The 23,132-nt window shown below is 40.1% G+C and overlaps 2 protein-coding genes across 3 annotated transcripts in view; one reads left to right on the plus strand and one right to left on the minus strand.

Moving 5' to 3' along the window:
• Nucleotides 1-486: 486 nt before the first annotated feature.
• Nucleotides 487-8,392, plus strand: fscn1a (fascin actin-bundling protein 1a). 2 transcript variants are annotated; one of them, XR_013817094.1, is made up of 6 exons: nucleotides 1,304-2,239; nucleotides 4,935-5,091; nucleotides 6,125-6,246; nucleotides 6,433-6,600; nucleotides 6,679-7,181; nucleotides 7,424-8,392. XR_013817094.1 is itself a non-coding variant. In XM_079824080.1 (5 exons), exons 1-5 carry the CDS (start codon nucleotides 1,417-1,419, stop codon nucleotides 6,882-6,884), a joined length of 1,476 nt encoding a protein of 491 aa, XP_079680206.1. In that variant the 5' UTR covers nucleotides 487-1,416; the 3' UTR covers nucleotides 6,885-8,392. The 2 variants fall into 2 exon arrangements, 1 of the variants encoding a protein (XP_079680206.1); XM_079824080.1 differs by having other exon boundaries at nucleotides 487-2,239; nucleotides 6,679-8,392.
• Nucleotides 8,393-18,874: 10,482 nt separating this feature from the next.
• Nucleotides 18,875-23,132, minus strand: part of rnf216 (ring finger protein 216) — a 32,466-nt gene continuing 28,208 nt past the window's right edge. The window contains exons 15-17 of the mRNA XM_079819916.1: nucleotides 22,160-22,382; nucleotides 20,414-20,489; nucleotides 18,875-20,330 (exon numbers count right to left, since the gene is read on the minus strand). Coding sequence (XP_079676042.1) covers nucleotides 20,038-20,330; nucleotides 20,414-20,489; nucleotides 22,160-22,382 — 592 coding nt within the window. The 3' untranslated portion in view covers nucleotides 18,875-20,037. The remainder of the gene's footprint in view (nucleotides 20,331-20,413; nucleotides 20,490-22,159; nucleotides 22,383-23,132) is intronic.

Here is a 23,132-nt window from a genome sequence, read left to right on the forward strand (position 1 = left end):
TAGATTCATTGTTCAGACACTGGCAGTGAAGGTTTTCCACCCTGTTAGGGACAAAATGTTAATAATGTAAATGTTAAACAATAATGAGCTTTTCTTGGATAGTATATGTCCCTTATGCCATCATGGTATTGTTTTTTATTCTTGAAACAATAATGAATGGAATGTCTTGATTATTAAGAACTGGTACTTTTGTACCCATTTTCCCATTACCCATTCATGGTAAATAATAAAAAAAAATGTGTTCAAAAACATATACTGTATGCTGTTAATGCTCCTCACCTCTCAAAATAAGACATAAGTATGCAAAACATTCAACGTTGCTGTCAAATTATTATTTAAAAATGACCCGCCTAACAGGGTGGAACGGCGCCTATAACAGGGTGGAACGGCGCCTAACAGGGTGGAAGACCATAACAGTGTATAGAATTTGCAATACACACTAAATACAATTTATTCTATTAGAATTTCCACCCTGTTAGGTTTATAGACCTAACAGGGTGGACAATTTTAAAGCTAAGTTAGCCATAGCTCTTGGACTGATCAACGTTTAGCTAGCTAACCTACAGATAAACAGAACTTTTATAACCATGTCAGATATGTTTTTTTGTTTGTTTTTTTGACCGGACAAACATTCTTCATAACAGAGCCTAACAGGGTGGAACTTTAAGAGTGGGACAAGCAGGATAACATTTCAAAAACTAAAAAAAAAAAAAAAAAAGGTAGAGGTGAGAGTTGAAGCTTACTTAATTTTGTACGGTTGAATTCCAGCAGGAAAAATAAATGATGTAATTTCCTGAAAATGGTCTAAATGGAATTGTGGTCTTTTTTGGAAGTCGAGAAATACATCCTAACAGGGTGGAAGATGACTTCAGGGACACGGTTAATTAAGAAAATTTTACAAAAAATAACTAAAGTTGAACATGATTTGTGTTTATGATTAGAGGCATAGCCTTTATCGTTTCATGGTTTATAGTTCTTGTGGAAGTTGATTACTTTGCACTGAGGACATGATCAAATTGAATGCATATATCAATAAAAAGGTGTGTAAAATACAAAATAGTATTTTTAATGTCTTTTACATCTGTTTAAGCGATAAAGAAGACTAATTTAAGCCATTTCTTATAAATATGTGACTCGTTTTATAAAATATATGAGTAAGTAAATCATAGGGACAGAAAAGTCATCATATTATCCAATTCTGTGTTTCCCAACTTAATTTGGGATGTGCTGAATGGAGGCGGGACGCGCGCGTGACATCACTCATGTCTATAAAAGCCACAGCTGTGTCAGTGCGCTCGCGCTGTGAGGCTGCAAAGAGAGAGGCGCGCGCACGCTCGCTCCTTTAAAACAAAGAGACCCATCAACATCATCCACAGTGCACCAGCAGAACCCATTCCAGGAAGGCCAACAGCAAACATGACTGCGAACGGAACCAGCGACATGCTTAAAATCCAGTTCGGATTGATCAACTGTGGGAACAAGTACCTCACGGCTGAAACGTTCGGCTTCAAGATCAATGCATCAGCCACCAGCATGAAGAAGAAACAGATCTGGACCCTGGAGCAGGACGGCGACGACTCGAACATGTTCTTCCTGAAGAGCCACCTGGGGAGGTACATCGCAGCTGACAAAGACGGCAACATCACGGGTGACTGTGAGACCCCGGCCGAGGATTGTCGGTTCATAATCACTGCACATGATGATGGGCGCTGGTCACTGCAGTCCGAGCCTCACAAGCGCTACCTGGGTGGCACCGAGGACAGAATTACCTGCTTCGCCCAGACGATCTCCATCGCAGAGAAATGGAGCGTGCACATTGCCATGCACCCTCAGGTCAACATCTTCAGCGTCACCAGGAAAAGATACGCGCACCTGAGCTCCGAGCAGAACGAGATCGCCATTGACCGAGATGTTCCCTGGGGCGTTGATTCCCTCATCACCTTGGTCTTCCAGGACCAGAGGTACCACCTACAGACCTCCGACAACCGCTTCCTGAAGAACGACGGAAGCCTGTCCCAGAAGCCCGACAAGACCACTGGATACACGCTGGAGTTCAGGTCCGGGAAGGTTGCCTTCGGAGATTGCACTGGGAAGTACCTGGCTCCCTCTGGCCCCAGTGGAACCATGAAGTCCGGCAAGAGTTCGAAGGTTGGCAAAGACGAGCTTTTTGTTCTGGAGCAGAGCCACCCTCAAGTGGTCCTCACCGCTGGCAACGACAGGAATGTGTCCACCAGGCAAGGTAAACGATGCTGCTTTATTCATAGCTATTTGATGATGTGTTCATCTATGAAAGAGTGGCCATTTTATCTGGGCATCATCAGTCAGGGTTGGGTTGCTATAAATCCTCCATAATTATCTACAGTTCATTCTTAATTATAGCTATTCAACTCTTTTCTCTCTCTTGTGGTTCCTGGGTGGATCAGTGCAAATGCGGGGAAAAAGCCTGCAAAAAATCCATATCCCTCACTTTGCCCCAGTTTAGTCTACTCACAAATGTTTCCTGAGAATGGATTAATCTGGTTGTGCATTCAAGTAAGGTTCCATTTTGCTTCCATTTTCTGTCTGTCTGTCTGACTCCCTGTGGGTTACAGTACACTGGTTATTGTCACAATAGAAATCTGTTTGCTGAGAGTGAAATCCATACTCAAGCCCTTCAGTTTTGCACAGAACTGTTCGGTTAATTCTATAATGCGGTATTTTGGCGAGGCCAGCATACTGTAATTAAGTTGAGAGTGAAGGCAATCATTATACTGTAAACACCCAGAGGAGCTGACCGGAGACTGCCAGACTGATATAATGGACCAAATTATACAGTGCTGGACTGGTGATATATTGCTATTTTTTGGTGTCACAATAACAGCGCCATTACTGCAGAAAATGAAATGAGACATTCCGCTAGGTTTTAATAACCGCTAAATTGACATGAAATGACATGAATGGCATCATTAAGAGAGGATGTCTGGGATTTATTTGGCAATCTCGGCTCTGGTTTACCAGTATGGCTGGATGAGACCGGACCGTGCCAGTGTGTTGGGCCTGTGCCAGGAAGCACGTGGTCTCTGCAGGTCACGATTGGCTCTTCTATATGGCCTTTGTTTCTTAAAACTCGCCTCTGTTAAATTTGTGATTCGTTCAGCCTTGTGGCAGTGCAAGACTTTTCTTTTAAAGCAGTTCGTGCCAATTGCTCGCAACAATCTGGATTTAATTTTGACATCCAAATCACATCTTACTACACTAAGACCCCACTAGTCCTCTCCATTCACCCTGTCCTAAATCAAATATTTGCCTTCAGGGATACAATCCTAAGGTTCAATGTTTGTGGCATGTTCCCTTTGAGCCCTTCCTCAGAAAATCTGTGAGGGGGTCGAGATTTCAGGCGTGTGCTGAGCGTAGAAGGAGAACAAAGACAGCATGCTCTGGGCCCCAGCTCACCATGCAGCCCAGCTGCTGAGAGTCTTCAGGCAGCCCCGCACGCAGAACAATAGAGCCTCGCTATGCACAAGTTTAGCCATTTCAGCATGCACAAAAAAAAACACTCTCGCTTAAATGCATCTGTCTTTAAAAGATTAGGAGTCTCCCTGCTCGCTTGCCTGCTCTTCCTTCCTTTGTGGTAACGACATCGGATGTCTGTCATTCCAGAAATGCTCAAATGATTTCCCAACCGTGTCTTGCGCTAATATTTTGTATTCGTTTGCGAATTGTTTGTCCATTCTGCTATAGGATGGCGGCTGCTTGACCGATGAGCTCATTTTAGTGTTTGGCAATTCACTGTAATTGTGAAATAAACCTAAAACCTCCAGGAAGTATGTTCCTACAATATTTTGCTGCCAAGGTTAAAGGCTTTTCGCTGGGGAATAGAACCCCTCCAGTTGTCGTGTGGATGAATCGAGTGATGGGGGTTGGGGGGTGTGTCTGCTGGTGGCTTAAGATCCTCCCAAACCATTTAAATGCCGGTTGAGGATACGTACCTCCTTAGAATGATTGAGGGAATTTCCCACCCCCTTGTCCTGCCCGAGACTGATTTAGAGCAAGTCTCCATGTGTCTTAGTCATCCTCCTGTGCAGATCTTCCATTTGCAGCCATGTGTTTCTCATCTTGGTCATTTATTTTCCTTGCTCATTCAGGCACGCATATTTCTGGGGAAACTCAATCCGCCTTCCAGAGGCCAGGCCACGGCGGTGGTAATACGCAATTTCATGTAGATGTATTAGGAGCTTGGTGAAATGGGAACATGAAAGCAATCATGGTGAATCGCAGATTAAAAATATAGGTTATGTGTATGACCATGTATATTTGAAGAATAAACCACAGTTGACCGTTTCTCGATTTCTCCAACCAACTTTTGGAGGATTTATTAAAGTAGAGGTTAAAATAACATGACAGCTCTTGCATGTCATGTTTCCCTTAATGTATCTTTGATGTTTCCTTTGAAAAACCTGACATTAAATTATGTTTTCCTCTCTAAAGAGGTTTAGACCATAAATACAAACTTTATCTGATGAATGTCTGTCTAAATGCATACAATGGAGTTTAATTCGATTTCCTGCAGTAGAGGACTGGTGGTCTGGTCTTTCACCGAGCTTCATGAATCCAAGCCACAAACCGGATGCATTGACTATTGTTGTCCTGAAGCCTCCCACTAAGCATCCTGGCATATATGACAGTCCAAAATTCCTAAGGAGATTAACTCTGTGTATGTGTGTGTGAGAGGAGGTCGAAGCAATTGCCTGAGCGATAGTCCCTGGCATTCAACACTCTTTAGTCAAGTAATTCCAAAGATCAGCATCCCTAAACGGCCGTTAACTCCGTCTCTGCTCACTCACCATGTCTGATCCAGATCAAAGATGCGTTGTGGGCTCATACTGATGCGTTGCAAGGGGTTTGGTGGTTTTTATAATGGGGTTTACAGTAGGCTGTGTTTTGTGTTTTGTCAGGCATGGACCTCTCTGCCAACCAGGATGAAGAAGGTGACCAGGAGACCTTCCAGATGGAAATCAGCAAGGACACGCAGAAGTGTGCCTTCAGGACCTGCACTGGCAAATACTGGACCCTCACAGCCAATGGTGGCCTCCAGTGCACTGCCTCGACTAAGTGAGTGTGAATCACAGAAACATACCACAATGAAGAGTATCATACGAGCTTAGAATTGTAGATGTTTTCATACTAGATAGTGGGTAAAAATCTGTGTACTGGTAGGTCCAATTTTAATGTCATCTTGCATTCTGTGTGTTGTGGGTCAATCATGAACCAATTGTAGACCGAAAATCAGATAAAAACTATAAGCTGTATTTTCAACCCTTCCCAATTTTCTTCAACATCAGAATTGTACATTAAAATGATGATAAATTAATTTATAGACCCTTTTGAAAACCATTAAAATGAGACCACACAAATTTGGGGTTGGTAAGATGTTTAAAAAATTTTTTTTGAAAGCGTCTTATTTTCACAGAGGCTGCATTATTCAATTAAAAATACAGTAAAATGTAAATATTTTGAAATAATTGTATTATATTTTAATATATACTCCTGTGATGTCAAAGCTGAATTTCAAGCATCATTACTCCAGTCTTCAGTGTCACATAATCCTTCAGAAATCATAATATGCTGATGCAGTGCTCGAAACATTTCTTATCAATTTTGAAAACCACTGCTTAATATTTTTGTGGAAACCGTGATGCATTTTTTTTTTTAATTCAGAGGATTGTTTGAATAGAAGCATTTACTTGAATTATTAAAAACATTAATGTCACAAAAGATTTGTCACTTTTGATCAATTTAATCCTTGTGGAATAAAAATGTTTTCGTTCTTTCGTTCAGTTTTAATTGAATTCAATTATATTTTGTTATATTTGTACCATGCAAAGTTTAAACTGGCTGCCATTTTGCAAGCTGGCAAGCCACTAAAATACAACAAAACCTTTTAAATTATTTAATCCTGTTAATGTAGTATAACAAGAGCACTCTAGAATATTATTCCTTCACAAACTCGTTCTGTGGTTCAGTAAAAGTTTTTTTTTTATAGGTTAACACATTTTTTTAGGTCTTTTATTGCCCTGTTTGTTTGTTCTCTTTATTATGATTTCCAGAGACATTTCATAGTTTCATGTACAATCTCTTCACCCAGGTCTGCCAACTGCTATTTTGACATTGAGTGGCATGGGAAGAAGATAACCCTGCGTGCCACCAATGGAAAATATGTGGCCGCCAAAAAGAATGGACAGCTGGCTGCCACTATTGACTCAGCAGGTGGGGTGGAGTGTTGTACACCATTTCCGCGGTTTCAACCTTTTGTTTGGCAATGCTGCAGTGATTTACTAAGACTGCATGTTGATGGATTGCCACTCAGTGGGTGGCCATGTTAAATGAAACCCATCAATAGCACAATGTTATCGCGTGAGTATTATTCTTAATTCGGGGAAATTTCTTTTTCAGGTGAGACCGAGGAGTTCTTGATGAAGCTCATCAATCGGCCCCTCATCGTCCTGAGAGGGGAGCATGGCTTCATTGGCTGCAGGAAGGTGACGGGCACCCTGGACTCCAACCGCTCCTCATATGATGTCTTTGGGTTGGAGTTCAGAGATGGAGCCTACAGCTTACAAGGTTTGTTTGCACTTTTCAATTTTGACTTTACCTTGATGAAGGTTAAGACTTCCCTTGACCCCTGGAATCTCTTCTCAGACTCCACAGGGAAGTACTGGATGGTGGGCAGTGAATCGAACGTGATCAGCAGTAGCGACACCCCGGTGGACTTCTTCCTCGAGTTTTGCGACTACAACAAAGTGGCCATCAAGTCAGCCGAGGGGAAATATCTCAAGGGCGATCACGCAGGTGTTCTGAAGGCCAACGCCGATGATCTGGACGGCTCCACTATGTGGGAGTACTAAAAGCACTTAAGTAACCACTGTGGCTTTTTCTTTCCAGTTTTTTTTCCCTTTCTGTTATGCATTTTGAATATGGTTTTTGAATACGAGTGAGCACACAGGCCGATAGCAGAGAGAAACCTAAAGGTGAAGGGACTTACTTTAGTCACGTATACATGTCTAAATACTCCAGCTTTGTGTGCCACAATGTCGTGCGGTTTCCATTGATGACGAGTGGCCACAACTGGAACTTCTGGGACTTAACTGGCATCCAAATTTGTGTTGTGTGGTTAAAGCGCATCTCATGTCATCTCTTAATCTGTCATAATATTTGACTGGCATTCAAATCTCCGTCTACTCTCTGGAAGATCGACTATTCGGGGGCCACATGTCGAGCCACAGGATTTTGATGTACCAGATTGTAGTGTGATCCCTCTCCCTTGTCTTTGCACAGTCCTGTATGAGCCTCACACTCTCTTAATATTAACACATAGCAAAATATGTTAAAGAAAACCTTGTGACTGTGAGCTATTGATATGTAATGCCTCCCACTGTATTGCCAGTCATAAGTACCTACCCTCATGATCCGAGGACAAAGGCAATATTTACAGGTAAATGTATGAATGTTTCTGTTGTGGGTTTTTTTTCTTTCCGTTCCATACACTTGACAGAGTTATGAAGGAAGCTCTTAAACCGCTGAAATGGTGATGAGCTACACTGTTTTGTTTTCGTATTTGAAGTACGGCAGTGATGGAACTGCCTCACTATCTGTGCCATTAGAAGTAATTTTAATGTTTAAAAAGAGGAAAAACCAAGAGAAATGGATTGATAGGGTACAGTCCCTCATCTCAAACTTAGGGATGCGCCTGGAATTGTAAAATGGATATTAAAAAATGAAAATGTTTTCTGCAACTCAAAAGTGATGTCATCAGTAATTTGTGTGCTGTGGGTGTGATGATACCGATGTGAGGTATGTTGTTGCAGGTTCAACAGTATTTATGGTCAATTTAAACCACTTTTCCTCTTGATCCTGACAAATCCCAAAGGAATGGCGGATCTGCGCTCACTGGAATCGTGCAGTGGTCTGATCTGGAAAAGTCACTGGAAATGTCACCTTACACTTTTGCTGCTGTTTTTGAGAAGGCACAGGCATTATCATAAACCTTGCTCCATTATACACATTACAGTGCATTAAGATCTCAGTGGAAAAAGCAGAAAAGAAGACTGTAACGCCACACAAGATTGATTGATTGAAGATTTAATTAGATTTCAGGTATGCATCAAACTAACAGAGCCATTAACCGTTCATTAAAGAATGGTTTATACTACATCTTGAATATTGATCTCGCATTGCTAAGGGAATGATAATGACTGTGCCTTACAAGGCCAATATGGGGGGAAAAAGACATTCCACATCTATACTTTGTAAAGTCTTTACAAATGTCTTTTTATATTGTTTTGATATTATGGTTATGTTTCCTCATGTGCCATGGGTACAAATTAAATCCGGAAATAAATACGGTTTGAATATGAAACTCTGAATTTGTTTTTAATTCTAGAAAAGAAACGTTCAAACGTTTGAATTCTCTTTAAGTGGCAAAACCACCATAAAGATTGTGATATGTCTTTATCTAGCTAATTGTCACGAGGCTTGACCAGGATTCGCTGAAGTATGACCGCAGCTCCCAGAGTTTGTTTCGAAAGCTTACCCGGCTGCAGCAGAGCTCAAAAGGAGACAAATTTGTTTTCTCCTGAGACCTCAACTCCATTTTTTTTTTTCCTTTAGCTGGCGGCCACTCCATCAATGAGGCTTTTGTTCTGTGTTATTGCTGGAGCTGTGGTTTGCAAAATGATTTCGATCCCATCTGCTGAGTTATTGAAACAACAAAAGTGTCATTTTTAGAAGATCAAGTAGTCTAAAATAGTCTGAGTGGATGCTGTACTGCCAGCAGACAATGAAGGTTTCAGTAGCTAAAATGCAGATAGAAATACAAATTCAGAGCATGTGATCCTTGCTGCAAGGATCGTAAATGGATTAAAAAAAGCTAAATATTTCAGTGTTTCTGAATGTGAATATGTATAAAGAAATGGGTATGCTCAGACCATAGGCTTGATCCAGCTAACAATTCTTGGTTACCAGTTTTTGGTTGGCGTTGGTTTGTAGAACGTTATTCTAATGTTCTCATAGCGTTATTTTAACACCAGGAAAGATTTCTTAATGGAAATAGGAGGTTAGTTTTTGGCTTGTATAACAAAATTAATTCCCCTAACATTGTTCTAATGTTCCTTTTTAAGGTTTGTTATTGGTTAGCCAAAAAAGTTTTCTTAATGGAAATAGAATGTTAGTTTTTGGTTTGTAGAACGTTCTTGTCATTATTTTAACGTCCCCATAACGGCTTTACTTCAATATCATTATACGTCAGGGCTGTGGGACACTGGGCATCATTTATAAAATGCGCATACGCAGATTTGAACATATGCTAAAATCCACGGCAAACGTTGAACATTCATATTTACTATAAGAACGGTCTTTGACGTGGAATAGTCAAGTCAACTTTATTTATATAGCGCTTTTAACAATGTAGATTGTTTCAAAGCAGTTTTACAGTGTTAAACAGGAAAATAATGCAGCATAATTTTATTCAGCTGTATAGCCATTCTGGAGAAAACGCTGATGTCATCAGTTCATTTCAGTTATCATACAGTGACAGTGTGGGCTTTAGATCAGTAATTTAGTTTATATGGTTAATTTAGTTTATTAATTAGATTTATTTTGATGTTTAGTTGAAAAATTTAGTGTCCCCAACTGAGCACGCCAAGCCAGAGGCAACAGTGGCAAGGAAACCAAAACCCCATTAGGTGACCTAATGGAGAAAAATAAACCTTGGGAGAAACCAGGCTCAGTCGGGGTGCCAGTTCTCCTCTGGCCAATTAACAAACAGCGTATTATTATTATTATTCTGGCAGCTTTACAGGTCAGAGGTCATAATAGATCGGAATATTCGAGGGACCGGAGGCAACATGCTGGAGACGGGTTTATTGAGGATGATGTTGATTAAATAATTATTAAAGTGCAATATTCGAATGATCGGAGGCAACACGCTGGAGACGGGTTTATTGAGGATGACATATCGATTTAAGTATTATTTAATTGTAATATTCGAACAATCGGAGTCAACACGCCGGAGATGGGTTTATTGAGATGCCGTGTCGATGAGGCAGTTGCAGGGGGAGTCTAATCACGGTCTCCCAGACACTTCGGGGTCCTGTGTTGGTCTTCTCTGGGCGCAGGTCCACCCTCTGAACTGGATACGGCCCGGATCCGGCTGACTGCAGTAAACCTCGGGATAAAACAGAGAGACTATCATTAGCGTAGATGCCATTCTTCTGATGATGTAACGAGTACATCAGGTGTTATGGGAAGTGTTCCCGGTTCCGGCTGACCTAGTTAATGCAGCCTAACAATCATTTCATTGAAAAAGTGTTTTATGTGTATGCCACAGTAAAGAGATGTGTTTTTAGTCTACATTTAAACTGACAGAGTGTGTCTGCTTCCCGAACAATGTTAGGAAGACTGTTCCAGAGTTTCGGAGCTAAATAGGAAAAGGATCGACCGCCTGCAATTGATTTGGATATTCTCTGTATTATCAACTGGCCAGAATTTTGAGACCGCAGTAGACGTGATGGAGTATAATATGTTAAGAGCTCGCTCAAGTATTGGGGAGCTAAACCATTTAGTGCTTTGTAAGTAATAAGCAAGATTTTAAAATGTATGCGATGTTTAATAGGCAGCCAGTGCAGTGTTGACAGAACTGGGCTAATATGGTCATACTTCCTGGTTCTAGTAAGAACTCGAGCTGCTGCGTTTTGGACCAGCTGGAGTTTATTTATTAGGCGAGCAGGGCAACCACCCAGTAGAGCATTACAATAATCTAGCCTTGAGGTCATGAACGCATGAACTAACTGTTCAGCATTTTGCATTGAGAGCATGTGCCGTAATTTAGATATATTTTTAAGATGGTAGAATGCAGTTTTATAGATGCTAGAAACGTGGCTTTCAAACGAAAGATTGGTATCAAAGAGCACACCCAGGTTCCTCACTGACGACGAGGACTTGACAGAGCAGCCATCAAGTGTTAGAGAGTATTCTAGGTTACTACTTGTGGAGCTTTTTTGTCCAATAATTAAAAATTCAGTTTTTTCTGAATTGAGTTGCAGGAAATTACCGGTCATCCAATGTTTTATATCAGCTATGCATTCCGTTAATCTTGTGAATTGGTAAGTTTCTTCAGGGCGTGAAAAAATATAGAGCTGAGTATCGTCAGCATAATGAAAACTAACGCCTAATGATATCTCCCAGTGGTAGCATGTACAGGGTGAAGAGTAGCGGTCCTAGCACTGAGCCCTGCGGTACTCCATACTGAACTTGCAATCGGTGTGACATCTCTTCATTTACTGCTACAAACTGATAACGGTCGCATAGGTATGATTTAAACCATGATAAAGCAATTCCACTAATACCTACATCATTTTCGAGTCTATTCAAAAGAATGTTGTGGTCGATAGTATCAAATGCAGCGCTAAGATCGAGTAACACTAATAGAGAGATGCAGCCACGATCGGATGATAAGAGTAAATCATTTGTAACTCTGATGAGAGCAGTCTCAGTGCTATGATACGGTTTAAATCCTGACTGGAAATCCTCACAGATTCCATTTCTTTCTAAAAAGGAACATAATTGTGAAGACACTGCCTTTTCTAGTATTTTTGACAGAAAGGGTAGATTTGAGATTGGTCTATAATTGACTAATTCTGTAGGATCAAGTAGCGTTTTTTTTAATAAGTGGTTTAATAATAGCCAACTTAAAAGTTTTCGGTACATATCCTAATGACAAAGAGGAATTAAGGATATTAAGAAGAGGATCTATGACCTCTGGTAGCATCTCTTTTAATAGCCTAGTCGGTACAGGGTCAAGCATACATGTTGTTGATTTTGATGATTTAACGAGTTTAGCCAATTCTTCTTCTCCTATAGCAGTGAATGAGTGTAATTTTTCCTCAGTGACACTACAATACTCTGTCTGATGTGATACTGTAGTAGACGGCTGCATGGTTAAAATGTTCTTCCTAATATTATCAATCTTACATGTGAAGAAGTTCATAAAGTCATTACTGCTGTGCTGTTTACAATCATCAGAAGTTGAAGCTTTAATTGTGGTTAATTTAGCCACTGTATCGAATAAATACCTGTGTTTGTTTTCTTCCAAGAGAGTTGAGAAATAAGCAGATCTAGCAGTTTTTATGGCCTTTCTGTATGTGATCATGTGCTCTTTCCACGAATTACGAAATACCTCTAGTTTTGTTTTCTTCCAGCTGCGCTCCATTTTTCTGGCTGCTGTTTTAAGGGCCCGGGTGTGCTCGTTGTACCACGGCGTTGGACTATTTTCTTTAATCTTCTTTAAGCGCAGAGGAGCAACTGTGTCTAAAGTACTGCAAAAGAGAGAGTCAATAGTTTCTGTTGCAACATCGAGTTCTTCTATACTATCTGGGATGCTGAGCAGATGATACTGATGAGGAAGATTATTTAAAAATAAATCTTTAGTAGCGGCAGTGATTGTCCTGCCATTTTTGAAGCGAGGGGGCGGCTTTGCAACCTTAGCTAAATTAAGTATACATGATACTAAGTAATGATCTGAGATGTCATCGCTCTGCTGCAGAATTTCAACGGTATCAACATTTATTCCATGTGACAATATTAGGTCTAAAGTATGATTATGGCGATGAGTGGCTCCTGACACGTGTTGCCTAACTCCAATAGAGTTTAGTGTGTCTTTAAATGCTAATCCTAATACGTCTTTTCCGTTGTCTACATGGATATTAAAATCACCAACAATTAGTACTTTATCTACGGCCAGTACTAACTCTGATAGAAAATCAGCAAATTCTTTGATAAAGTCTGTATTATGCCCTGGTGGCCTGTATACAGTAGCTAACACAAATGTTGAACGGGTTTTATCATGTACACTACATAGCGTTACATAAAGCACCAAAACGTCGAAGGAATTATATTTGAAACTAGACTTCTGAGTAATACTGAAGATATTATTATAAATTTTCAAACTTTATGATGCCCAAATATGATGAACCTTTTATGAGGGACCCCCTTCCTAAAATTCGTCTATATATTTTTATATGAAAAAACATTTAAATTGTTAGATAAATAGTGTGCAATTATAAATACATTGTTTCCCAACTTAAAGTGGCTATACTTAATGTTGGATGTATAAACCTGAAGAAGAACATTTTCTATTAAAAATGATTTGTTTAAGCAGCTTTCACAATAAATGTATGTAAGCAGCTTATGTATTGCGTTAAAAATACTCACAACCCCGGTGAGCGAGATAAAGGGTACTATAGTGAGAAAAACTCACTAGAAAGATACAAAGCAAACATATACGCTTTGTCTTGTGACCCCTAAAGGACCCGAGTTTGAAAACCCCTGAACTGAGCCATTCTTGCAACTCGCCGTTCTCAAGTAAAGCATTTGGACATTGACTTGTGCTCTTTTAGGACTGTTTCTATGCAACAGTTTATAAATGAGGAACCGTTTCTTTCAACTGTTTTTTTTGCGGAATAGCCAACTACAAATACAATTCTCAGAAATGACTAAATAACGTTTTTTAAAGCCAGGCCATGGCAGAAAATGCAGGGTGCTCTCAGGGTCATTCACACACAAAAAAGACAGTTTGTATCATATTCTTTACTCTGTGAAATTTGGTTTAGGTCATCGAACAGGAAGCCGCTCAGCCATTTGTGAGTTCACACCAAATTGATTGTCAGTCTAATAAGCCAATATGAGACTGGCATTAAGTTGGTTTGACGTTCGATATTCGCAAATTTAGGGATCGTCGCTCAAGTTACATACGACATTGGTATAGGCCTACACATTTCTAACTTCAATAACATTTGAACAGAATGACTTACAGTATCAAAACCAACTGTAAAGTGTTCATCTAAGTGTCAGCTACACTCTACAAAATGCTGGGTTAAAAATAACCCAAGTTGGGTTGAAAATGGACTAGCCCAGCAATTGGGTTGTTTTAACCAAGCGGTCGGGTTAAATGTTTGCTTAAAATAACCCAATTGCTGGGTTTGTCCATTTTCAACCCAATTTGGGTTATTTTTAACCCAGCATTATTTAGAGTGTATGATGCACACCTTTTACGTATTTGATCATTTTTCAAATAAACTGTCAAATCATGTCGAAATTTTGATAATTTTCATATACAAAATATGCCATACTTTAAAGCTCAATAGCATTTGAACAGATTGACTTACAGTAAAAAAACAACTGAAAAGTGTTCATCCAAGAGTCAGCTATGATACACACCTTTTACATACTTGATAATTTTTCAAATAAACTGTCAAATCATGTCAAAAATTTTCATATACAAAATATGCCATACTTTAAAGCTCAATAGCATTTGAACAGAATGACTTACAGTAAAAAAACAACTGAAAAGTGTTCATCCAAGTGTCAGCTATGATACACACCTTTTACATACTTGATCATTTTTCAAATAAACTGTCAAATCATGTCGAAATATTGATACTTTTCACTACTGAACAGGATCATATACAAAATATGCCATACTTTAACGCTCAATAGCATTTGAACAGAATGACTTGCAGTATCAAAACCAACTGTAAAGTGTTCATCTTAGTGTCAGCTATGATGCACACCTTTTACGTATTTGATAATTTTTCAAATAAACTGTCAAATCATGTCGAAATATTGATGCTTTTCGCTACTGTACAGGATCAGTTACAAAATATGGCAAATTAGCAGAAAAGCATCCATATTTAGATATGATTTGACAGTTTATTTGATAAAATATGATCAGGGGCCAGTTGCATAAACTAAGACATTATGTTAAGACAGTGTCTTAAGATCTAGTATGAGCCACTAGCAGTTAGGCAAGTGGCATTCAGTCTTACTTTTCGTATCAAATTAGCCAATTAATTACATGTTTTTATGTAACTGATTAAAAAAAATTATGAACAGTCTTAAAGAAAAAAATGTATGTCTAACTTGTAAGACTAGTCTTAACGGTTTATGCAACCGGCCCCTGATATGTAAAAGGTGTGCATCATAGCCGACACTTAGATGAATACTTTACAGTTGGGTTGGATACTGTAAGTCATTCCGTTCAAATGTAATTGAAGTTAGAAATGTGTATACCAATGTCGTATGTAACTTTAGAGACACTCCCTAAATTTGCAAACGTCCAACGTCAAACCAACTTTATGCCTGTCTTCAAACTGGGCTATATATGATTATGACAATAAAGCCTGAACATGACTGCTGAAGATGACGCCCATTCAGGCTTTCAATGAACTAAGAGAAGAAACTGAAAGGGTTAAATGATCTAGCCTGGCTGAGGACTAATGTTTCCATGGCAACTCAGACCATGTGAAATGAAGGGGGCTCTATTGTGGGGGTTGATGGTGGGTCTGGAACTGCAGTTTTCAGGTGGGCAGGCAGTGATTTTCTTCTAGACATCATTTTCACGAGACGTATGTGGCGGTCGAGATCACAGAAGCTGAGTTCAGATTCAGACGTGGGCCTTTGAATGAACGGATCAGAGCAGCAGCTTTTGCACAGATGTGTCTGTAACGGTCGGTGTGAAAAGAACAATGTTTGCACTGTGCGAGAGGTCATGACGTTTCTTTAATTATGCATGTGGTTTCTAAGTTTTCCATGCATTTGCATTTTTTTTGTGACAGCAAAGCTATTTTTATTTTTAACAAGATCTGTGCGTAATAGAATACTGTACATGGTACACTGACAGTACGCTTCCTTCATTTCAAACAATAGCCTACTCACATGACCCCATCTTGCAACATTGTACCTCGAAAAGGCAATTTTGCAAGTTTCAATATTCAGTTTTGTGTAAAACTTTCAAAATCGATTGGTCTGTCAAAATTTTTATCGAATACAGTCAAGAAAGCAAGCAATTACAATTCCTGTGACAATGTGATCATCTAGAAATCATTCTTAGCTAATTTGGTACTCAAGAAACATTTCTTATCAAAGTTAAAAACAGTTGCTTAAAGCTGCAGTCCGTTAGCCTAAAATATCTAGACGCACCCTAGCTGCAGCAAAAAATAATGTGGCGTCCAGCAACTCTCCGTTGTCTTGTGAGCTGGAAAAACCAAACTCTAGTCAGGCCAATCACATCGTGTATATGAGTCGGTGGGCGGGCTTAACATAATGACGGCAGAGTTGCCGCGGTTCCGCGTGCTACTTGAAAACAAAGAAGCTGGCGAACAGTGGTTTTTCGAAACGGCTTTGGCCGCGACTCTGGAAGACTTGGAGTTAAGCATTTCTTTGAGAAAAGAACGGCACTGAAGTCATTCATAATAAAGGAAGATGTGTTCGGAGTTTTGCCGACCGGATATGGCAAAGGTTTAATCTATCAACTAGCTCCGCTTAACCTTCTTCGTTGCTCTGGTTGGTTGTAGCGCTATCCTATTGCGTGCAGAGGGAATTTGATAGACAACCGTTTATCCCACCCCTCGGATTGAGCCCTGCCAATGGTGAGTTCCCAGACCCAACATCTTGATGTGGGTCTGGCTTGTCAGGCTAGCAGTCCCTAACTTTTTGCGCTCTAGTGGTTAATAAACAGAACTGCACGTGTCTTGCGGAAGAACATTGTAGCCGGATCTACTTCTCTCTGTTTATGCCTATGGCGCGAGTCACGCAGGGACTGTGCTCCTCCGCAGCGGTTCCTACCAGACCGGTCTGAGATAGTCCCAATATAAACACTTATTATAAGTGTACCATAATGATTCAGGGTAAGACAAAAAACACAGTTTGGAAAATGGATGCATGTTGTACGTTCTCATTATATACATTTTGTGAATCTTGAACACAAATAAAATTATTTACAGCAGCTTTAATATTTTTTGTGGAAATCAAATTTTTTTCAGGATTGTTTGATTAATAGGAAGTTCAAAAGAACAGCATTTATTTGAGATATAAATCTTGTGTAACATTATGAATGTCTACTGTCCGTTTGGTCAATTTAGTGTAACCTCGCTGAATATAGAAGTATTAAACAGTCTTACCGACTCCAAACCTTTAAATGGTAGTGTACATACTGGAGAAATACTAATAGTATGCCAAAACAATTCAAGTCTTTTCCTTATAAAGAATGGAAACATGCAAATTATAGCCAAACTAATTCCGCTTGCTACATTAGGTTAGCATACTGCTTGACTGATCGGCTGAATGCATGCGGAACACACTCAACAAATCAACAATGCATACAGAAAATGATCATGGACACACTACGAAAATGAATTCCAAAAGACGATGCAGTGTCTGTTCAGAAGAGCTGAAAAAACACCAGTGACTGTTTCTCAAATCCCAGACTTTCAGAAAGCCTAGTAATTCTATATGAATAGCAAAAGCCAGGAAAAAAAACATGGGTGTACTGGTACAGAAATAAAAATAGTTTCCTTGTTACTGCTTCCTATAATATAGCAAAGTCTCTGGGAGTTTGAAATCATAAGACACGGACAGCAGCTCCAGCAGTCACATGACCACATGCTTGACCACCGCCTAGGGCATCAAAACAGGGGATGATGACACTCTCGTGACTGCGAGTCCAGCCCTTTACGCAGGGGTTGAGTAACACAAAAGAAAGAAAACTGAACAAGCGATTATAACATCCCTCAGTAAATCATCCGCATATTATCATATCTTCATAATATCTTGATTTGGATCTATCTTCAGGTAGACTTACATTGAAGGATTCGCTCGAGCCATATCTAGTCATACAGACTTAATGAAACATAAGGCAGAAGATTCAGGGGCACATATCCAGTTTCAGGAAGCTCTTAAGCTGTGGGCGCATTGAGCTCAAGCTGCCAGGGTCGACCCCTTCACACCTGTAGGCCTAAAGATCTTCCATCTGCTGGCCCATTAGGAGGTTACAAAGTCAAACGGAGACACCTTAAGCAACAGTTCCTGAGTAATTTGGTCAGATGTTCAGTCTCGGATTAGCAGGTCAACACGAACTGTGCCTGTAAAAACCAGAGAAAAATCTGCAGATTTCAGCAGAATTGGGATGGTTGTCCAGCTACCAGTAAGACTGTAACACACTCGGTGTAAGATTGTGCTCACTTTTAACTTGGTATGGTGAAATTCAGCAGCCAAAATGCAGTCATCTGAATAGAAATATGCACAATTGGGAATTTTGCATGAGGGATGCGTTCGCATCATATTCAAGTTTGTTGTGTACACAAATTTGTCACGTTAGCTTAGTTTGGAAGTGACCTCTTGAGTAAAGTGGCTCTTCATGCATCACTACACTACTGACATTGGGCCTTCTCTGCTTAAGACATTTCTCATTTGCCTCAGATATGCCACCGACAACCGATGGGTGCAGATGGCCAGATTACCCTAATCTCTTGAGGATTGTGCTACACCTCAGCATTGATTTCGGGGGCTGCTGGTTATGTCTTCTAGTTTGATTGCCACTTGATGGTCCTTTACATTTCACCAAGAAAAGGCTTCTGTAAGTGCCTTGTGCTCTGTGTGGGGCGAGTAATGTGCTTTACGAGGCATGAGGGGTCCGAACAAGGCCTGGGGCAGAGGGGCTGGTGCCAGTGGGGAGGAGAGCTGGACCTCTGGGCAGGAGGAGTGGATCATGCGGGCTCCATTAATGGGCAAGAGCTCTGGCTCTTTGTTGAAGCTCTGGGCAAGAGGACAGGACTCTCTGCAGGAGTCTCACTGCCCTGCAGTCACGCCAACGGACGAGTCACGCAATACAACACAATAAACAACGCACTCCACAGGCATTATGGGCCTATGTGCTAAATTATTGAGCAGCTCCATTATATAAGCCAAAAGCAACAGTTCCTGAATAATTTTGTGAGAGGATCAGTGTCTGATTAGCAGGTCCACATGGACAGTGCCTGTAAAAACTTGAGGAACAAGCAGATTTCTGCAACAAGTTGTATGTTCATTTATTAAATATATTGACTAATCTGACCTATATAGACCTGCTTAGTTTGGAAGTGACCATGGATCGCTACACATTTGACAATAGACATTCTTTGCCCATGACATTTTGCAAAAATTTGGCTAAGTTGACCACACCTTAACACGTTAGATCATGTTTACATATATTTTGCAGAATACTGCCGATTTCTCCTCAGCATCAACGGGCTTGCTGATGTTCAGCTTTAAGAAGTCTTTTTTCAGCTATGTATGAACATGGAAAGCAAGGAAGTGTATAAAAATATCTCAACAGATCTAAATTCAAAAACATCCACGAGAGAGCGTGTTAAGCTCACAGTATGAAAGTGCAAGAACAAAGAAATGTCTATCCAAATAAATTTGAATACTCTCCACCATCACATTTACATCTACAGTTCCTCCATCTACTGGTCTTCGTGATAAGATCCTTGATAAGATCTTACATTTTCATTAAAAAAATGTTTTTCAGGATTCTTTGATACAGTTCGAAAGAACAGCATTTTGAAATATAAACCTTTTTTAACACTATAAATGTCTTTGCTGTCACTTTTGACTAATTTAATGCATTCTAGCTGAATAAAAGTAATAATTTATTTTTTAAAAATGGACTGACCCCAAACATTTTTTTGAATGGTAATGTAAACTTTAGTAGCAAACAATTAGCAAGTTTGATTTATAGATCGGAAATGGCATCAACAGCCATCAAAATATAATCATAATCTAGGCATTTGCATTTACAGTAGTAAAAATGTCAAATAAGTCAAACAAAAAAATTAACTAGTTTGTCGAATGCACTGAATTCTGCAGCCAAACCCAAATATATTTGCAATTTCAGAAAGCGGCCCATATTGACTGATTTCGCAAAGAAACAATGTTTAAATTTCAATCAAGTTGGTTTTATTCAACTGAAAACTAACAGGCGTTCATATTATTCACTCTGTATGTTGTTCAAAAAAACGACTTTCAACAAAGAAGCCAACAGGCGGCCCTTAAAACTCTTCAGAAAAATCAGTTTGGATCTGGTTACAAAATACGTAGAAAAAAAACGGCGAGGGCTAACAGTTAAGACACAGAAGCTTAGATTTTTTTTTTAGTAGTTCGAACGTGGCTCTCTGTACCATGGTGTCCTCAAAGATGTCTGAAGAAGCGATGCGGTGGTCCATAGTGCATAGGCATATTGAAGTCAAAGTTCAGGTTACGTGGGTTGTAGTTTACTGGAGGGAGGTTGGGCAACGGGGGCACGTAGGGGGCTGGAATGGGCTGAAGGAAAAAACGCTGCTGCGGCCCGGGCAGCATGACCTGGGGGATGAGCAGAGGGGCGCGTACGGCCTGAGGAGCTGCGTTGGGGGCCTGCACTGTGACCCGAGGGCGCTTCGCTGGGATGGGCTCGGGGGGAGGACCCACTCGCTTCCCTGTGTTTTCTGTGGGAGAGATTACAGGAGATCATTAGACAGGACTCGGGTTTAGGTGGCCCAATAAAGTTATCCAGTTGAGGAACACGGACCTGACTGATTGGTGGTCTTATTTAACTCGGCTTCGCCTTCTTTTTGAATCTCCTGAATGATTCGCTCATCGTCTTGCTGTGGATTGAAAAAGACACAGAAAATGAGCAAGTAGAGAAAACAACAAAGCCTTTCAAAAAGGCACAGCAATCAGGCTCTCCGGTTACGGTTCAACCATGTGAAAAGACCAGCAAACCCCCGCCAGAAACGATCCCATGCCAATGTCCGCGTCAGACCACAGCCTTGGCGAAAACGGGACATGAGATGAACTTGGGAGGAATCCACTTCATCGCTCAAACACAAAACCGCCCAAGTTCACCAGTCAGCCTGGTGTATGGTGCCAGGTGATTAGGCACGGCTCTGAATGGAGGGGTAATTGCAGCCCCCGGGCTGTCAGCAGGACGGCACCCTGACTGCGCTCTTCACACAAAAACAGGATTCAAATGCCATAATCGGATAATTAGTGAAACTCCTGGATCAACCGGAAAAGGATTTCTCAATTATTCTCATTGCTTAGGGATAGTTGCCTGAAAAATGACAATTCCATCGTCATCTACTCATCCTTAAGTCGTTCCAAACCCGGACTTTATTGTTCCCATGGACAACTAGCAGAATTTGTGATGGTGACCACACACACGTCAAGGCCAAAAACTAGCTCTCTGATCTAATTTAAGTTACCCTACATTCAAACTTGGCATGTTCATGATGCACAAAGTCTGAACGAATGAAGCTTCTCATCCTTCTTTTATGGTGTGGAGAAGATCTGGATGATTAAATCGATTTTATTTTGGTTTCCAATGATTATTAAAAAAGGTAATCAAGACAAAAATGATTATTGTTCCATATTCCAATGATGCTTTATAAATCCAGTGCAACCCTTTCCTTCGCCCCAACCTAAAAACCTACATATATGATATAATATTGACAATATATATTTAAGTCGACGATTAATTGTGTTACATACTATTAAATGTGGAGAATGTGGAAAATCTTGACATTCTATTAGGTAACGTTTTTATTAATTCATTTAAACAAAAAAATAATTTTGAGCAAAATAAGGATAAAAAAAGAAGACAATGTCTTAAATTCTTGTATAATGTTTGCCATTTATTGATCTACTATGAATGTACTATAACATCCTTTTGTGATTAATAAATGGGAAATTTCTCAGTGTGTTATCAATAATGAATGAGCAATTTTTGCTGTAGTCATCATCGTACTGAGTGCTAAAAATGTAAAAACAATAAGGCGAATGCTTGATGGTTGACTCAGGTAGCTGCAGTACTCATGCGGTAACACTGCTCATCCATCAACATGTATGTGAACAAACATGCTTCACTGACGTACTTCTCATATGTTAAACTGTTTACAAAGCTGACACAAAGCCATTAAACCATTTATGAGCTGATGTTTATTCTAGGACCGCATTGAAACTCTTACGATGAGTAAACTATCAATGCATCACATTTAGGGCATGATTTAAAAAAATTATAAATAGCTAAAATCACATAACAAAATAAGGCTCAAAAAGAAGGAGCAGGAAATACCACTTGTAACAGGATTATGTTTGTGAACAAAGGGCTTGAAATGTTTTACAGGAGGACTAAACCTGTTGTAAACCGAGTAGATGTATAGAAAGTAAAGGTGTTTGCTGTTTTAAAAAGGATGATCTCACGCTATCGTTGATCATGAAAGGAGCCTTTCTCAGCAAAAGAAGTGGATGCTGAAGTGTGAAGTGTAATATTTACCGTGGGGTCCGTCCACAGCGAGCACTTCTTGCAGTGTCGGCAGGGGGCGCCGGGCGAGCGAGCGTGCTGGCAGAAGTGGTTGTAGCCGTTAATAGGGTCTCGGCAGAGGTAGCACATGAAGGCGCCGCAGCGGCACGACATTCGGTTGCAGCCCTCTGACTTCACCAGACCTGTGGCACACTTGTGGCACTTCCTGACACGGGCAGCGGTCATCTTTTCCTCACTGGCCATAAAACAAATGACATTTGGGTTTAGGTTTATATGCAAGCTCTGTTTCAAAATCTAATGCGCTGCCTACCTTAACAATGTTGCTTTAAATTCCAAATACCATAGTGCAGTGCTAGAAGCTCAGTGTAAAAAAAAATTAAAATTGGTAAAAAAAAATTAAAATGCAAATATTACGATAAAAATTTGTAACTCTTTACAAAAAGGTCCTATTAGTTAACGTTAGTTAATGCATTACACTAACAATGAGCAATACATTTGTTATTAAATTATTATTAATAATGATGATAATAATTACAGAGTCTCGCACGACATGCAGAAAAAATACATTAAAGGCCTGTACACACCGGGACGAATATCGCGCACGCTTATCGCCAGCGTTTTTCGTGACGTTTTTCGGCGCGTCTTGAGTGTTCACACCCAATCGATTTTCACTTGGGATGCGGTGAGTGAACGTGCACATTCAGTAGATGCGCTCCCGGTACACAAGGTGGTGCTGCAGCACTTTACGCTTCTGACACTCGCTTGTCACACAGAAGAAGAGGAGAGACAGTATTTACGTGCTTGCCAAAACCACAGATATATTATGTCTATGGCCAAAACCACTCACACACTTTTTGCTAACTAACAAGTAGCATTAGCAGCTCATCTTCTTCTTTGATCTACTTACTACTTCTTCGGCGTATCAGTGTTTGCTCGGCAAGACCGCTTTGTGCTTGAGAGCCACCAAGTCCTGTTTTACTGTCAC

Source organism: Gobio gobio (genome assembly GCF_949357685.1).
Source record: "Gobio gobio genome assembly, chromosome: 1".
Lineage (NCBI taxonomy): Eukaryota > Metazoa > Chordata > Actinopteri > Cypriniformes > Gobionidae > Gobio > Gobio gobio.